Source organism: Brassica napus, chromosome A5 (assembly GCF_020379485.1).
Source record: "Brassica napus cultivar Da-Ae chromosome A5, Da-Ae, whole genome shotgun sequence".
Taxonomy (NCBI): Eukaryota; Viridiplantae; Streptophyta; class Magnoliopsida; order Brassicales; family Brassicaceae; genus Brassica; species Brassica napus.
Window position 1 is genome coordinate 6,219,436 of NC_063438.1, and position 18,677 is coordinate 6,238,112.

Here is an 18,677-nt window from a genome sequence, read left to right on the forward strand (position 1 = left end):
TTCCACGTACCCGTTTCCGTTTCCATGTAATATAGGTTTACACGCAATAGCGTAACACTGAGAGAAATGGCATTAGTTAGGCTGGGTATTTTATCCGTTAAATTTGATTCGATTTGTTATTCGTTTCGATTCGATCCGAAAATTCTGGATATCCTTAAACTTTCGAAGCAAAAGCAAATACTAAAAATCAATATATGTTAAAATCGAAGAAAATCATAAATATTAAAATTTTGTACAACGAATATCCGCTCCGAACCGGCAATATATAAATACATGCATATTTTGATTATATTTAAAGATTTAAATGTATAAGTTTATATAATTATTATTCTAATATATGATTTGAAAAAATCTATTCACATTAGTACTTATATAAAAGTATTGTATAAAACAGAACAGAAAAAAATTATGACAAATATAACTTTTTTTAAAGTTTTGTGTTTTATAATTATTAACTAAGTTTAAAATTTACAAAATATCTAGTAGTTTCACTACTTCTTTAATTTTTGTTTTATATATCACGAAAAAAAATTAAAAAAAAATTGTATCGAATTTTTAAGAGTATTTGTATTGATCAAAGCGGATAGGATATTCGTAAGTATTCGTAAATATCCGCAAATATCTATTTATTTTACAGATATCCGTTTTTCTGGATATCTGTATTTTTCCGAAGCAAAGCAAATAAAAAAATTAGATATCCATAACATACAAAGCAAATCACAAATACCTTAAAAATCTGGATATCCGATCTGTGCTCAGTCATAGCATTAGTGGGATAATGGATTGGACAAGACTTGGTCAAAATTCTCAAAGTGAGTCGTTTACTCCCTTTTTAATAGTGCCTTACAAAGATAATAAAGTGACATTGATTTTTATTTGATTGTAGAAAACTCAGAAAAGAGTCTTTTGGAATTTCACACATTCTTTTTTAGTGGAAACGTTTTTAGTTCTCTATTGAATTCTCGAGCAATTTGGTTGTCCCCTGCTCTCATGACCCCAAGTAAAAGTTAAAATAAAATACCAATAGAAGATTTTGATAACGATATGAAGTTTTTTTTTTTTTGAATTATACAGAGGTATCCTGGCTCCACAGAAGTAATCCAGACTAATTATGTAATCCAGACTAGTCACGTGTCGGTCCTCTGTCCCTAGTGATGCCGAAATGTTAATTCCCCACTGACCGGGATTCGAACCCAGATCGATACGATATGAAGTTTACGTATAATAGTTGAACTGATTTAAATAATACCCTTTAAATAATTATTTGTTAGAGTTTAGGCTTTTCTATATATATAAACTAGAAATGGATGCAAATTGTATGGTTATGTGAATACTGAGAAAATTCATCTCAAGTTAGTTTAAAAATCAGAGAAAAACCAAAGCAGTATATAACAAACCGTCTAGTCCATCATCAGCCAAACGAGGGGTTCCTTTTAAGAGAACAAAGGCTACATAAACCAGTAAGACCACTTCTTACGTACATATGACTATCTTTGTTACTCTTATAATTAAAGCTGTCCCATCTTGAATCCATAGACATAAACAATGTACCTGGATCTACTTCCTTGTGCTTATTTGGACCAACTATCTTGATAAACCACTTCGTCTGTTACAAGTTATTTCTCAGAACTCTGTAACTATGTCACTTAGAACCAAAAGGATATATTTATATTGAATGATCAAGTGTTTACAAAGAAGTACTCTCAAGACTCTCTCTCTTCATGAACATGATGATCAAACAATTGATAACTACTACTCTCGTCCTCTACTCTATAAATAAGGTTTCGCACAAACGCTCCACCCGTACCAAGCATCCCATGTGCTTTGGTCCCCTTTCCTATTTGGCAAATTGGACAGCAGTGCAACACGCACAGCTTGTGACAAAACACCCCACGTGATATTGTCACACATCCAAAGCATCACCCTTTTATTCTTCTTCAGCAAGTAAACTCCTAATAGTAAAGCATCCACGTAACCCTCCAAATGGGCTTAGTTAACGGACGTCGAGGCCTTCTTACGCTGATAAGTATAGATAATGGGAGGATGAGTGGCCCCATAAGTATCATCGTCCTATATGAAGCAATAACGTGAGCTAATAACAATCCAAACAACAATCCAGGTCCATACCCTATGAGTCTATGACCACTGCTTTCCAGTTTAGCACACCCTCCTCTTCTTCTTTTTCGTCTTCTTCTGTTGGTTGTCGTGTTGGTGGCGTAAAGCATAGGAATATGACTCGAGCTGGTTTCATGTCTCGAGCTGAACATTTTCCAAAAACATAGGAATATGACCAGTGAATGCGTTGTTTGATAAGTTAAGTGCAATCAGTGTCTTCAAGAGGCCTATAGACTCAGGAATCTGTCCTTCAAGTCTGTTTCCAGAAACATAGGAATATGACCAGTGAATGCGTTGTTTTATTTTTTTAAACCAGTCTTATTGGTATACATGATTCATTTGGTGTGTCTCAACAGGAGAGATATATAGAAATAAAATATTACAATGGAAAGCTTAGTTATTCTCCTCCGCAGCATACAGAGCCTTAATCTCCTCTACATCGTCATAGCTACCAAGAAATATGGGAGAACGCTCATGGATCTTTTTCGGGACAAGGTCCAGTGCCTGCATCACGCATTTTCATATGACCCTCCGGTTAACTGAAATCAACAAAACAATGAAAGGTAAGGGTCAGAGGATATTAATTTACCCTTTTCTTGCCAGTGAAGGCCTGACCTCCAGCTTGCTCCATCAAGAACGCCATTGGGAAGACTTCATACAGGACACTGACACCAAAACACGACAGCACAAGTTTCGCGAATTTATCAAATCAAAATGCAAATCAGTGATTATATATATTTAGTAATTATCCTAAGCTACCGCAATTTCCCATTGGGGCTTTTCTTGTCAGCCGGGTACAGGAAGATTCCTCCATAAAGCAGAGTGCGATGAACATCGGCTACCATACTGGTAATTAAGACAATGAAATTAAGCATCAGGCTTAGCCTTTGAAACTGAAAAGGTTCCCCATTATATATTATACCTTCCGACATATCTCAGTGACTTTGCGGGAGAACCATCTTTGGGATATTTGCATCTCTCTACATATTTTGTGGTTGGACCATCCCAGTTCTGAGCATTTCCTTCATTCACTGAGTATATGTTTCCCTTCTTTGGAATCTGTTCCACAAGAAGAAGTAATGAATCTTGAGAAAGAGAAAGAATATGTTTATTAATTGGTTCCCCGTTACCTTAATGTCTGGGTGAGTTAATATGAACTCTCCTAGAGATGGGTCCAGGGTAAATCCGTGGACACCTGTTCCAGTGCTCAACACAAGCTGAGACAACCAAGTTAATAAACGAACAGATACTGATATTTCTGTTTTTGTGAATTGCCATTTTCAGTACCATGCAGGAGCTTCCGTACATACAGTAACCCGCTGCAACCATTTCATTCCCAGGTTTCAGAACATCTTTAGTAGTCGGCTCATCACTGTGTTCCATTGTGTAAATTCCAAAGATCTACTTACACATGGAAGACCCGTAAATAAAAAATAAATTACAAACTTTCACATCAGATACTCTCTGGAAAAACTTGGGTGAAAGAGGGTAACATACTGTTCCAATGGAGACACCACAGTCAATGTTTGAGGATCCATCAAGTGGATCAAAAACAACACAGTACCTATGGAACAGTAGGACTGTGTTTACCACTAACATACATTTTCATCCCCAAACTGACAAGAGATCATCAATTGAGAACTTACTTTCCACGCTTGGATGACTCCACAAACGTAGCTTCCTCATCTTCTTCCGAGACAAGAACAGACTGCAGCCACAAGGTTTCAAACATGTCTGACCCTTCTCAAGTTCATAGAAAAGGTATGTTTTAACTTACAGTTCTGCCGCTGCTAACCAAAGCTTTGATAAAAACATCGTTAGAGAGGACATCCAGTTTCTTTTGCTCTTCACCCTATTATACACAGAGACAAAAAAAAAATGGTATTAAATCTCATGCACACAACTTAAAAAAAAAGTTAAAAAATAAATAAATAAAAACAAGAAGAAAGCTTTAAACTAGACAAAAGACATAATGAACATGCAGGTGTTCAAAAAAAAGAAAGACATAATTAACATGCCTGGATATTTGTGTCCCCTGCAAGTCCAATAAGCTTGGCCAAACCAGCCTGCACACCCAAAAAAAAAATTTATGATTGAGACAACTAAAAAGGATTCCAGAAACAGAACTAAAAGCTTTTAACCCAAAGCGACAGTTTCAAGATTCAAAATGTTACCTTGTTGACGGCACTGCAGACGAATTTGCATCCCAAAACGATGTTGCTGAGCAAAATGGTGAAATCCCCACGAGACTCTGGATACTTTGATTGCTCATTCAGCACGAATCTCGTGATGGTCATCAAATCCGTACGGTAAGCATCTGCTTCGTGATCCATCTTTGTTTCGTTATGAAGCTTCTAAGGCAGGAGAACTTTTTAATCAGATGTTTAGAAGATATTATATATTTCACAAACAAAAAAAAGATAATATATATAACCTGCATTCATTTTAAAAGACCTATTAATTTCGGTGTTACACATTTCAAGGAAGATAAAGACGCGACCGTTGATAAAATCGAATGAACAACCAAGATCGGTTGACACGTGACAGTGACAGGTTTGGCCGTCGGGATAACGATAACGAACCAACTTCGTCCTCATACGTTTTTACCGAATCGCCTGATCGTCTCACCGTCACGATGAGAATCGAAGATTCGCTTATTCTTTTTTCATTTCTTTTATATATCTGTAATGATAAAGTTGACCACCATTCTCCCAGTTCTGACTTCTCATTTCGGTTTCAAAACAAAATTGTATATTGCACATCAGATTTTGACACCAAGTGTTATTTTCAATTTATATGCATCTCTATTATTAAAAGAGAAGTACCATTTAAAATTACCCCTTAGTTTTCAAACTTAATTACATTTGAATGCCACTGAAGTAATAAATTTAACTACCTATTTTTAAGCTTGTCTTTTTCAGTTTTATTAATGTGTTTTCCATATTCAAATATAAACTTAACATCAATAAATTAACTTCTAAAGATGATTACGTAAAAGTAAACTAAAAATTCGAAACAGAATCACATTTAACCGAAAACGTAGGAGGACATCACATTAAATACAAACCTATAATCGAATATCTCCTCTTCAATATCATATCTTTTTGATTACAACCAATTCATTTTCTTGCAGAGAAAGAAACAATCAATTCTAGATTTATAAAAAATCTAAATATATAACTATCTCACTGGTTTCCCATTATTTGCGAACGATATGGAGAAATTTTGGGAACAAATTATATTCTTCCATAAAATCACAAGATTTTGTCTTCCGCCCCACTTAAAGTATATTCCATTGATTAGGGCTTCACATTTACATTATATATACATAACCTTGCATAAGTGTTCAATAACCTAAACCACTACTAAACTAATATTTTGATCGTTGCTTATAGTTTATCATGTCAGAGAACAAGAGTCTTACTTTGATAAACGGATTGAGGCCTTTTAAAAGTAAATGGCGTCTACAAGTGAAAGTTATTCGCTCATGGAAACAAACCCCTCCCTATGCCGATGAAACACTAGAATTCGTGTTAGCTGATCAGACTGTAAGTTCTACTTAAACCTATATTTAGATGATCCGTTTAAGCTTTAAGTTTCTAATCATTTAAATTTGTTTACAGGGTGTTAAAATCCATGCAACATGTCCGCGAGCACACATGTTTCGGACCCAACGTAACCTTCCGTTGGGAGAGTGGCGTGTGATTGAAAACTTTAAGATATCCGGAGTGGGTAAAGGAAAATATCGACCAACAAGTCATCAATATAAGATGACTATCACCAGTGAAACGGTTTTCACCGGATCCGACCACCAAGATGATAACCCTTTCTTGACTTTAGCCAATTACGAAAACATTTTAAACGGAAAGGAAAATTCAAACGTTCTCATTGGTATATTTATTTGTTCTGTTTTATTTTATATTATACGAGCTTCTTATAATATATTTTTCATCTCACACTTTACTCTGTTTAATGAAACTTAGACATACTTGGCCATCCCTATGACGTGGGTGCAGTCCAAATCGTTCAAGTGAACCATGAGGACCGAAAGCGAATTCAGTTTCGTATGAGAGACATCAGGTAAGATGTATAATGATTATAATTTGTATTGGTCATAGTTTAACAATTTTATAAGTGTATAATATAAATTTATCATTTCATACGTAGCGGTAACAATTTGGCATGTTGTCTTTGGGGATCCTATGCTGAGCAAATCGAAAACAGTGTCCAAGAATTGGATCCGTCAAACACTGTTTGGTTGTTAAGATTTGCCAAAATCGGCGAGTTTCTAGGTAACGATTATTTAAAAGCTATTTTAAAAAAATCTCCTAATATGCTCCAATTGTTACCTATGTTAGGTGAAATTCAAATTACCAATGCATTTGATGCATCGTTGTTGGACCTGAACCCAACAATGGCTGAGGCTGTCGATTTCAAAAGAAGGTAACATTTTCTCAATTAATATTTTTATTTACTATTTTTATAATAGAGATTGTGGTTAGCTATAAAATAAATACTTATATCATTTTCAGGATAGAAGAAAATTCTATTGCTCTTCCTATTACTGACAAGAAGCATGACAAAAGAGAAATCATACCACATGCCGATGATTGGGATGATGTTGGGATTTCAATGATCTCCGAAATCTCTGAAATCTCTGAGGTTGGTATATGCCGATTGTTTGCTGCATATGCTATGATTGATATAAACTTAAATACATCTCTATTATAATTTAAACAGATTATAAATTGTCATGCTATTGTTTTTTTATAATGTAGCTCGACCAGACCAAGATCGTATGTTCAGTTAAGGCGATCGATACAGACTGGGCTTGGTACTATTTTGGATGTACCAGATGCAAACATGGTGTTACAAGGCTCTCCGGAAAGGGTAGTAAAAGTGACAAACCCTTATTCCGTTGCCCAGGGAAGTGTCGTGCCAATGTTTCCAATGTTGAACCAAGGTATATTTTTCAATCTTTTTAACTAGAGTCTCGCCAAATTAAGTTTTTAGTCTGTAACCTAATTTATCTATAATATTCCAGATTCAAACTCCATTTGATTGTTGAGGATGATACTGGAACATGTAAGCTTCTGTTGCTTAATTCTGTTGCTAAATCCATCGTTGGGTCAGAAGCTGTTGATCTATGGGATGGTTCTTATGAGGAGGCAAGTAAAACTTTTTCTAATAGTTTATTTCCCATATTAGAAATAATTTCTGCTTTTATATTTTTAACTTATCACTGATATAAAAAAATTTAAAGATTGAAGATCCAGAGATATTACCACAACCTATTCGAGATTTAGTTGGAAAATCTTTCTGTTTTGGAATAACTACTTCATCAGATGGAGCAGATATCTTCAAGGTTACACAGGTCTGGTCAGGTGATATCATTGAGAAAATTGAATCTCAATCCGAGCCGCTGACTCAGATTGAAGGTGGTTCATCCTGTTTGTCATCTGGAGGGGTAATATAAATTGATACTCTGAATGCTTTTGTTATCGAATATAATCTTTGATTTACTAAGTATTTTGTGTGTTTTTCAAATGTAATAGGTTTTGTTGATCAAAGAAAACACTGAACCATCATCGGATTGTTCAACTCCTCTCTCTAAAAGAAAAGAAAATGATGCAGATCTACCAGACCTGACTTCTACTTCAAAGAAGATTTGCCTAAACCAAATCAAGCTGGAGAAGACTAAGACGGATTAGAGTGATTTGTTCAGCATATCTGCATCGTTTCCTTGCATGTTTTGTTCAATTATTGAATTTGCTTTTGTTTTGAATTTTAGCTGGCTTTGGTTTTTAAACAGGAATTGGTTATGTTTTGATTTTAGTTATTGAACTATTTCGTTTTATTTTCTCACATCGTTTGAAATTATCAATAACATAAAAGAAAAACCAAAACAGATGTATAAGGGCAAATTTTATGTTATCTTTCTAAACAAACAAACTAGCATACAAAATCCAGTACGATAGTAAATCATGTTTATTTATAACTAAGATCTTAAGAATACAAGTGCATCTTACATAATGTAAACCAAACATTCTATAATTTTCCATATATACATGTTGCGATGACATGTTACTAAAGTACAAACAATATACATAATGACTTTAATATATAGTACCTCATTCACGAATTGGAATATTAATCACACATGTTTCATATTTCCAATTATATGATACACATTATCTCTAAGAATTAAATGTTTCCAAATAACAGCTATTACCAAATATTGGCAATTGGCTATTAATTTATTCATTTACCATATCGATATATTCTTCAGAACTGTATCCTTTAATGTAGGTTCGTTGTTAACGCACAATTACACAAAGTTAAAGGAAATATCACGATGAAGAAACACTTTCAACTCTTTTGACAAATTGTGACACTCAGAACATTGAAACTAGCTTCAAATCACAATGAAAAGAAAACGGGGGGATGGTTATGGAAATGATAATGAGAACGTGACTCCTAATGCGCACAAGATTCAAACGGCTAATCGGATTAGGGAAAACAGGAATGATAATCGCACTACTAACTTATCAAGTGCTTCTGTTCCTGTGAGATCGATTTTTAGGAGGGTTCTTCATGAGATTGGTTCCTCACCAGGTTCAATATCCTCATTCAATCAAGCGTATCAACAGACAACCATGTCACCACAAACACCAAACCATATACCAGTTCGTCTATTTGGTAAGACAAATGTTTTATAAACTAATATAACACGTATACTCCCTATATTGATGACATTCTTAAAAGAAAGTTCCTTATTTTTTCAATGTTAGGTGTTGATTTGATGTCCAATCGAAACACTAATACACCAATGAGCAGGAGTTGTCTGACATCTTTACATTGTGAGTTGAAAGGAATTGAAGAATTAAAACTAAAATCACTTTGCGGTAGATCAACATTGATTAATCATAGGGCCTTTGAATTATTTCAGTTATGCCAAACTCAAGTCTTACGTCAGCTCAGACCACACATTCAAAGAGACACAAAGACACGCCAATTTCTGTGTTGAATGACATAACCAATATTTCGCATTCTCTAGCTAATACAGAACATGGTTCATCATCAGGAAAGTCTCTTAATCCTACACAAGATAAGGCAACCGTTGAAGGTAATTGGAAGCTATCTGTTACTAAGGAAACTCTTTCTTATATTTTAATTTAATTCAACACAATTATTTATTAGTTCTGTACCAATGATTTCAAATATCTTGTAGGAATCTGTGATGGAGAAGATGAACTTGATTTTGACTGTAGTTCTCAAGAAAGTACAGACTCTGAAAATATGGGTCTTGATACTGATGGATTCGATCTAGATTCTCATGCTACACCGGCAACAGACCCTTACCGACCAGAACCGTTTTGTATGGAAAAAATTTTGAAACGATGCCAACAAGCGAAATCAAAGTCAACCACGACATTTGCTAAAAGGAAGGAAGAAGGTAGTCTGAAAGATAATATTTTGAACAAGCTAAATTTAAAGTATAAGTTTCTCTGATTATACAAGAATATATAATTGTTTTAATTAATGTGTAAGTTTACAACATATAGGATATCTTGATGAAGGTGATCCTAAACACAAATGTTGTCATTGTGGTGCTATTATGTGGTATGGAGAACGCCTAAACAAGCGTAAGAATACTACGAAGCCTCAATTTGCCCTATGTTGCTTGCAAGGTCAAGTTAAACTACCATTACTAAGGGAACCACCGATTGTTTTGAAGAGGCTGATGGAAGGAGATGATAAATTAAGTAAGCATTTCCAGAAAAATATGAGACCTTACAACATGGTGTTCTCCTTTACTTCACTTGGAGGAAAAGTTGAAAGATCAGTCCAAAAGGGTGTAGGACCTTCTATGTTTCAACTACAAGGTGAAAACTATCACCTGATGGGAAGCTTACAACCTAACGAGGGAAAAGATGCCAAGTTCGGCCAACTATATATAGTTGATACTGAAAATGAAGTTAATAATAGAGCAAACTGCTTGAGGTATATTCAATTAATTTTTCGTGTGCTTTGCATAAGTTTGTATCTTCTTATTTTTTTTGGGTATTCTAACATTTGCTCTATTAATTACAGCTCAGGGAAAGGGACTTTCAAAACTCAGAAGAAAGATAAGCTGAAACCAGAAATTATTGACCTTTTGATCAAGATGCTAGATGAGGTCAATCCTTATGTAAAGCAGTTCAGATCAGCTAAAGATCGTTTTCAGACTGATCCAGAAGAGGCATTTCATATGAGGATTGTTAGCGAGCGTTCAAAAGATGGAAGGACATATAATACTCCCACTGCATCAGAAGTTGCTGCGCTAATACCTGGAGATTTTAATCTTGATATGGCTAACAGAGATATTGTCCTTGAGCAAAAAACAGGAAAGCTAAAGAGGATAAGCGAAATTCATGCCTCATATCTTGCACTTCAGTATCCTCTATTGTTTACATATGGAGAAGATGGATTCAGGTTGGGTATTAAGAAAGGTGTTACAGTAGCTTCGAAGAAGCTTAAGAAGCCTAATATCAGCATGAGACAGTTCTTTGCTTTCCGACTGCATGAACGTGATAATGAATCACACAGTCTTTTACATGGTAGGCGACTTTTTCAGCAATTCCTGGTCGATGCCTACACTACTATTGAGTCTAATCGTCTACGCTATCTTAAGTTCAATCAGTCTACTTTAAGATCAGATAGTTATGATTCAATAAAAGAATCTGAACATGCTGGAAAGAGTGATTTGCATGACCAAGGCACGGAGTTCACATTGCCGGCATCTTTCACTGGAAGTCCTAGGTATATGAAGAACAATTACTTGGATGCTATGACCATATGCAAGCATTTTGGATTTCCAGATCTCTTCATCACTTTTACTTGCAATCCTAAATGGCCTGAGATCACAAGGTTTGTTAAGCAGAGGAAGCTAAATGTTGAGGACAGGCCAGACATAGTTTGTAGGATCTTCAAAATTAAACTTGATTCATTAATGCAAGATCTAACAAAGAAAAACCTTCTTGGCAAGACAGTGGCGTGTAAGTTGTTTTTGACCCATGATTATTTTGAAGATTAATCATGTTCTAAGTTAATCTTTTCTTTTGTTATTTTTGTTTCAGCTATGTATACTATCGAGTTCCAGAAACGAGGCCTACCACACGCCCATATCCTCCTGTTCTTGCATCCTACAAGCAAGCTTCCCAACACAGACGATATAGACAAGCTCATATCTGCAGAAATTCCTAATAAGGAAGAAGAACCAGAACTCTACGAAGTGATTAAAGATATGATGATTCATGGACCATGTGGAGCTGCTAATAAGAATTCCCCATGCATGGAAAATGGATTGTGCTCAAAGTTATACCCTAAATCATTTTCTGAGAAGACAACCATTAATAAAGAAGGATTTCCGATATATAGGAGAAGGGAGCAATCTGATTGTTTTGTCGAGAAACATGGGGTCAAATGTGATAATCGATTTGTCATTCCTTACAACAGGAGACTATCTCTTCGCTATCGAGCTCACATTAATGTGGAATGGTGCAACCAAGCTGGTTCTATTAAGTACTTATTTAAGTACATCAACAAAGGACAAGATCGTGTTACAGTGGCTGTTGAGCCTCCTGCTCATATTGTTGACAGTATGTTGGCAAATGGCGATTTGAACATACAAGGAAATGTTCAACCAGACGTGGAAGGAAATGTGAAAGATAGCAGCGTCGAGAAGAAGAAAAATGAAATAAAAGATTTTTTCGATTGCAGGTACATCATTATGCTTTTTTATTTTACAAAATTTGTGGCTTGCTTCACTGCTTAATAATGTAGTTAATTTTTTTTCTTCTAGATATGTTTCGGCTTGTGAAGGATCATGGAGAATCTTCAAATTTCCTATTCACTATCGGTCTGTATCAGTGGAGAAGCTTAGTTTCCATCTACCCGGAAAACAGCAAATTTTCTTCAAAGGAAAAGATAAAATGGAAGTTGTTGTCAGCCGTAAGCTCATTGAGAATACAATGTTCTTGGCATGGTTTGAGCTTAATAAAGTGGATCCTCTTGCGAGAACTCTTACATATGCCCAGATACCAAACTTCTTTACCTATGACAAGAAGCAGAAGAAGTGGAAAAGGAGAAAAAGAGGTTTCAGTATAGGAAGGATTAACTATGCTCCAAGGATCCAGGAAGATGCTTATTTTTTTGCGTGTGTTGCTGAACATTGTTAAAGGTCCTACAAGTTATGATGACATTAAAACTTATGAAGGAGTTCTTTATCCTGGATACAAGGAAGCATGTTCTGCTCGAGGGTTATTAGACGATGATCAAGAGTACATTGAAGATATTTTACGGAGAAGTTACTACTGCTCAGGAGGTGAATTGCGACAGATTTTTGTAATAATGCTGATCAATAAGAGTTTATCCAGTCCAGAAGTTGTATGGGAGAGTACATGGGAGCACCTTTCTGAAGATATTGAGTATAACCGAAGAATATTTTTCAATAGACCAGGTTAGCATGTAATGAATTGAAATATTTTTTTAATATATGTATCTACCTTTTTACATGTCGTCTAACCTCATTTTTGTCATTTTAGGACTATTGTTAAGTGACGAGGACAAAAAGAAATTTGCTCTACAAGAGATTGACAGTCTTTTGAGGCGTAATGGCACTTCTCTAGCTACATTTACTTCTATGCCAAAGCTGCCAAAGACAAGTAGACATGATTCGAATGTGTTGATACTAGATGAGCGCAACTATTCACGAGAAGAATTATTAGAAACTCTTGAAAGAGATATTCAGAAGATGACTACTGAGCAAAAGAAAATATATGATGAGATCCTTACTGCTGTGAATGAGGAGAAAGGTGGAATGTTTTTTGTTTATGGGTTTGGTGGAACAGGAAAAACATTTCTATGGAAATTACTTTCTGCAGCTATAAGATGTCGGGGAGATATAGTTTTGAATGTTGCATCAAGTGGAATTGCGTCATTGTTGTTGCAAGGAGGTAGGACTGCCCATTCAAGATTTGGAATTCCACTAAATCCTGATGAATTTTCGTCATGTACAATGTCTCCTGGATCGGATCAGGCAAATTTAGTGAAAGAGTCTTCACTCATCATATGGGATGAAGCACCAATGATGAGCAAGCATTGTTTTGAAGCTTTGGATCGTAGTTTGTCTGATATTATTGGAAAGGATAGCAATAACCCATTTGGTGGGAAGGTCGTGGTATTTGGAGGTGATTTTAGGCAAGTTCTCCCTGTTATAAATGGAGGAGGTAGAGCTGAAATTGTGTTGGCAGCACTGAATTCATCATACCTTTGGGAACACTGCAGAGTTCTACAACTGACAAAGAACATGCGATTGTTATCTGGTTCTTTAGCGCCAGAGGAGGCAGAGGATCTTAAAGAGTTTTCAGAGTGGATATTGAGTATTGGTGATGGTAAAGTTAATGAACCGAATGATGGGGAAGCAGAGATCGAAATTCCTTCTGAATTCTTGATTCTAGACTCAGCTGAACCTATTGAAGCAATCAGCAAAGCTGTCTATGGTGATATTCATTCATTACAAGTGAACCAAGATCCTAAGTTTTTTCAACAAAGAGCAATCCTGTGTCCAACTAATGAAGACGTCAATATGATTAACGAGTATATGTTGGATAAGCTTGAAGGTGAATTCCATTTTTTTTTCTTAATATTTCGGTGGACATTTTAAACTATAAACTAACTTTTGGACTCCAAAATTGCAGGTGAAGAAAAGATCTATCTAAGTGCAGATAGTATTGATCCTTCCGATACAAGTTCGGTAAATAATGAAGCATTGGGGCCTGATTTTCTGAATACAATTAAGGTTTCTGGTTTGCCAAACCATAGTCTGCGACTCAAGATCGGTTGTCCTGTTATGGTTCTACGAAACATTGATCCCACTGGAGGGTTAATGAATGGAACTAGACTTCAGATCACCGAACTTATGGATTTTATGATTGGCGCTAGGATAATAACTGGAGAAAAGGTTGGGAAAATTGTTTACATTCCGAGATTGTTGATTCAACCATCAGACACCAGGTTACCTTTTAAGATGCGCAGAAGACAATTGCCTCTAGCTGTGGCTTTTGCAATGACAATAAATAAAAGTCAAGGGCAATCACTATCCGAAGTTGGTCTCTTTCTACCAAGACCTGTGTTTTCACATGGACAGCTATACGTCGCAGTTTCCAGAGTCACATCAAAGAAAGGATTGAAAATTTTGATTGTAGACAAAGATGGTAAACCTCAGCGGAAAACAATGAATGTTGTTTTCAAAGAAGTTTTCAACAACCTATAAGTGAGAGGAGCCTGACGAGGTATGTAATTTAACTTACATCCACTAAGGCTATTTGTTTTCGACATTAACATACTAATATTTTGTAGGGAATCAAGTTCTATTTCGTGATGTAATCAGAGTATGCTGGCTACCGTGACATCTTAAAAAGGTTGAAGATTTTTAAGGTGCGGTGGAGTCATGACTCAGTGTCAAACTTTGAACGTGGATTCACATTTCATATTCTTGAATCTATGACTTTACTTTTCTTTCAGTTGTCTTTGGAATCGTGTGATGCTTTCTATATACTATCGCTTCTCATTTACTTTTATGCTAAGATTTTATGGGAATTTTTTTTTCTAAACAAATAAAACAGTCAATCAACTAATACGTCATAAAAAAACACACTTCAATCAACAATCATCAAATAAACTCCGGGTTCATCTCCTAACTACCAGTTTCAGTTCGAAGCCTAATTACTATTATTTTATTGAAGCTATTACAAAAATTTACTTACTTGGTTACGTATTGCATAATGTTATGTCTCCCCTCCAATGTCTTTCATGTGAATTAAGCTCTGCCTCTAAAGATTCAACTGCACAAACTACATGAGAATTGTATACATTAATAACTTCAAGTTGATATTAATCTAGAACCTAAACAGTTACTCAAGTTTTAGTCAAGTCAATAAAGCTATAGTGACAGACTTATCTATGGATTCCAAGGATTTGGTTGGACTTTACCTCATTTCCATCATTATACCTCCGTCTACTTTGGTTAACCAAGGAAATTAACAAAAAAACACATTAGTTAACAGTTGATAGTTTACAAATATTGAATATGAGAATCTCATTATTTGAATTCTAATGTTTCTTGCATTGTATAATAACTTATCTTGAATAATGGTCAGATGTATTATTGAGATCAGTCCCTTGCAGAATCACAAGTATTATTGACGTTTATGGCACTCCAATCTGACAAGGAGATCAATTCTGAAAAGCAAAAAATAAATGTTTGTTCTGCATATTTGTGTTTTTTTTAAATTCAGATTAATGTCAATAGAACACAACGAAAACGTGAGATGACTAACCTTTTAATTGGCTTATTACCTTCATATCAGTTTGTCAAAGAGATCCGAAAACTTCAAGTCAACATCCATGTAACTAATTTGAACCCTGTTTCAGCAACTGGATATAAAGTTTCAGTTGTAAAAAAGGCCCATGTTTTAACCGTACCTGATCACCTTGATCCTATCTTTTATATATGATTATAGATCGGCCAAATCAAAAGTTCGATCTGCACTTACAGTTTATATATAGAAGAATAAGATTTGATGAAAGTACCCAATCAGAGCTAAAACAGCGAAAGTCAAAAACCATGGAAATAGAAAAGTTGAATTAGGGCTACAGATATTCACCTTCCACTACCTATTTTGACGGCAGAAAAATGTCTTCAGATTGAGCATCAAAGACAAGCCTCAGATTGAACATCGAAGAAGATAAGATATTTTTTAATTTTTGACGACAGAACTTAAACAAAATAAACATAAAGACAATTTTTTTTTGGTTATCTTTCCCGGAAAAAAAACGGTTACCAAATGGGCTTCTTTTTTTTTTACAGCACATGGGTTTTTTAAATAAGGCCCCTTTTAACATAATTGGTTATGGACATTTAATTTTCATCTTTATCTCAAAACAAAAAAAAAATTTATTATTAATAAAACATCTAAAATTATTTACATAAATCAACTGTTTTTATATGTTACATTATTCATATAAGTTTAAAAAATCATTGTATTTTCTTTAAATATGCATTAATAATTTACAATCTTATATGCCATACGGAGCCATTATATAATTTCTTCATATTTTACATTCATAACCATTATTTTAATATATTGTATACAATTCCCTAATTACGTGTATATATTCAATTTGTTTATATGATATCGAATATTCGTCATAAATCAATCGTTTAACACCCACAAAAAAATAATTTACTTAGTGAATATAATATATTAAATATTACAAATACATTATTTAGTTAAATTAAATCATCAAAAACCGTAAATTCAAACCCGCGCTGGCGCGCGGGTCAGGATCTAGTATATATTTATTTTAGATCATTAGTGGTATAAATTTTTAATTTTAATCATATATATTTAAATGTTTATATAAATATTTCAAATACAATAATCTATAGTTTACATGTTGTAAATAATCAAATGTTTAAAACTGTCACATATATTTGCTACTTATTATTATATATTCATTTTATTGTATTTGCATTTAGTTATTAAAAAAAATATGTGCATGAAAAACATATTTAAAAATTATTTTGTATTTAATTTATCCTAAATTTTTACCCGCCTTTTATAACTGGATTTCCTTTTAGTAATATTTTTTAGATTTATTCATTTTATACAATATATTAATATATACAAAAGTCTAAGATATGTTAGTTTTTATGCTTGTTAAGCTGTTCCGTCATCATATCATATTTTAAAAATAAAGATTTTATATTTATAAAAATAAAATTTATATCATATTTAGTTTAATATAATAAGTTTATTTTAACGAGAATATATATCAATGTATAATAGTAGTTCATTGCTAAACGAAAGTAGTGAAGATATTTATATAAACTTTTTGAAAATTAAGATATTGTTAAAATATTTAGGTCGACATAATAATTTTCTTTTAATATGATTGATTGTTATTATATAATAGATAAAAATAAGACATAATATTTATTTTTCATTGTATAAATGATAACTGAATATTTTAATGTATAAGAATATTTGAACACTAATTATAAAATTAGTGAAAATATTTACATATAATTTCGAAAAGTAAGATCTTGTAACAGATTTTTTGAAACTTTTAATATATATATATGTGTGTGTGTGTGTGTGTTTATATTTTAAATGAAAATATATCAAAAGATATTATGATTAAAGTAGTTTAATGATTCTATATATTATTAATCTTATTATAATACATTTAATAAAAAAAATTTAGGATGGTCCAACTTAAAAATCACCCATGAAATGAAGTTGTGGTTTCTATTTTAATAAAATAGATATTATCTGTGAAATAAAATATGTATTTTAGGGAAAAAGACCAATTGCCATTCTATCAGTTTTGATACCAAATACAACCCAAGTAAAAATTATATGCTACATATAACACAAACTTAATCAAAATTTGAATTTTCTATTTGAACTTGATCCAATAAATCAAAATACTATTTTGAATTACAAATCCTTAGTTGACCATTAGAATAAGATAAAACGACGCGAAAAGTATATTTTCTTTTAGAAGAAAATGCAAACGTAAACATGATATGGCCATTATGAAAACTTTCAGAAGGAACAATGTTTTCTTTACGAATAGATACAGAGAAGATGAGTCTTGGTAGTGGGGATTGGCAAAAAGTATGTTTAAGAACCAACCAGATCAAAGAAGTATGTTTAAGAGCTAACCAGATCAACAAAGAAGTAAAGTTTTTAGCTAGCCCTCCGACTTTTGTCCGAACCAAACGGACCGAACCGAGCCGAACCGATCACCAAAAATATCCGAAAATAACTGAAAACCCGAACCAAATTTAACCGAAAAACCAGAAATATCCAAACTTAACCGAATTCAACCGAAAATATCTGATTCTTTTTGTAAAATTAGATCGGAATTAACCGAAAACCAAAAAAGGTTATTTTCGGAAATAATTTTGAAAACCGAAATTAACCGATAACCAAACCGAAATTTAATTCGGTTAATTTCGGAATAAATTTTAAAATTTTGGTTAACCGAAAACCGATGGTTCGGTTCGGTTCGGTTCGGTTTTGGAAAACCGAAGTAGCAGGGCTATTTTAACGGTTGCACTCAATAGTGTAACACTAACATAAATGGCATTAGAGAGATAATGGCACTTAATATTTATTTGATTGTAGAAAACTAAGAAAAGAGTCTTTTGGAATTTCACACATTCTTTTTGAGTGGAAACGTATGTCTTCTCTGTTGAGCCCAATTGAATTCTCGGGCAATTTTGGTTGTCCCCTGCTCTCATAAGGTTTTGATAGTAAAGACATAAACGTGAAGCAAACGATATGAAGTTTAGCATTAATAGTTGAACTGGTTAAGTAATTATTTGTTTGAGTTTAGGCTGTTCTATATATGTAAACAAGAATTGGATGCAGATTGTTTTGGTTCTATATTTACATTTTTAAAAAGGATCTCGTGAATGTCTATTTCGAGATTGAGTTCTTGAGACC

The 18,677-nt window shown here is 33.8% G+C and overlaps 2 protein-coding genes and 1 pseudogene across 2 annotated transcripts; 2 read left to right on the forward strand and 1 right to left on the reverse strand.

Annotated features, from left to right (window-relative positions):
- Positions 1-2,425: 2,425 nt before the first annotated feature.
- LOC106401056 (fructose-1,6-bisphosphatase, cytosolic) lies at positions 2,426-4,472 on the reverse strand. Its single transcript, NM_001315675.1, is given in 11 exon segments — positions 2,426-2,619; positions 2,705-2,780; positions 2,875-2,961; positions 3,038-3,174; positions 3,246-3,332; positions 3,403-3,516; positions 3,613-3,679; positions 3,762-3,823; positions 3,893-3,967; positions 4,134-4,181; positions 4,290-4,472. Coding segments are annotated over 11 exon segments (1,023 nt in total). The 5' UTR covers positions 4,449-4,472; the 3' UTR covers positions 2,426-2,508.
- A 1,044-nt stretch (positions 4,473-5,516) lies between these two features.
- LOC125609614 (replication protein A 70 kDa DNA-binding subunit C-like) lies at positions 5,517-7,826 on the forward strand. The gene is made up of 10 exons (XM_048781142.1): positions 5,517-5,663; positions 5,739-6,006; positions 6,099-6,195; positions 6,283-6,407; positions 6,474-6,558; positions 6,648-6,777; positions 6,894-7,078; positions 7,160-7,283; positions 7,379-7,582; positions 7,671-7,826. The coding sequence occupies exons 1-10, from the start codon at positions 5,517-5,519 to the stop codon at positions 7,824-7,826; spliced, it is 1,521 nt and encodes a 506-aa protein (XP_048637099.1).
- A 1,751-nt stretch (positions 7,827-9,577) lies between these two features.
- LOC106408690 lies at positions 9,578-15,395 on the forward strand (annotated as a pseudogene).
- Positions 15,396-18,677: the final 3,282 nt, after the last annotated feature.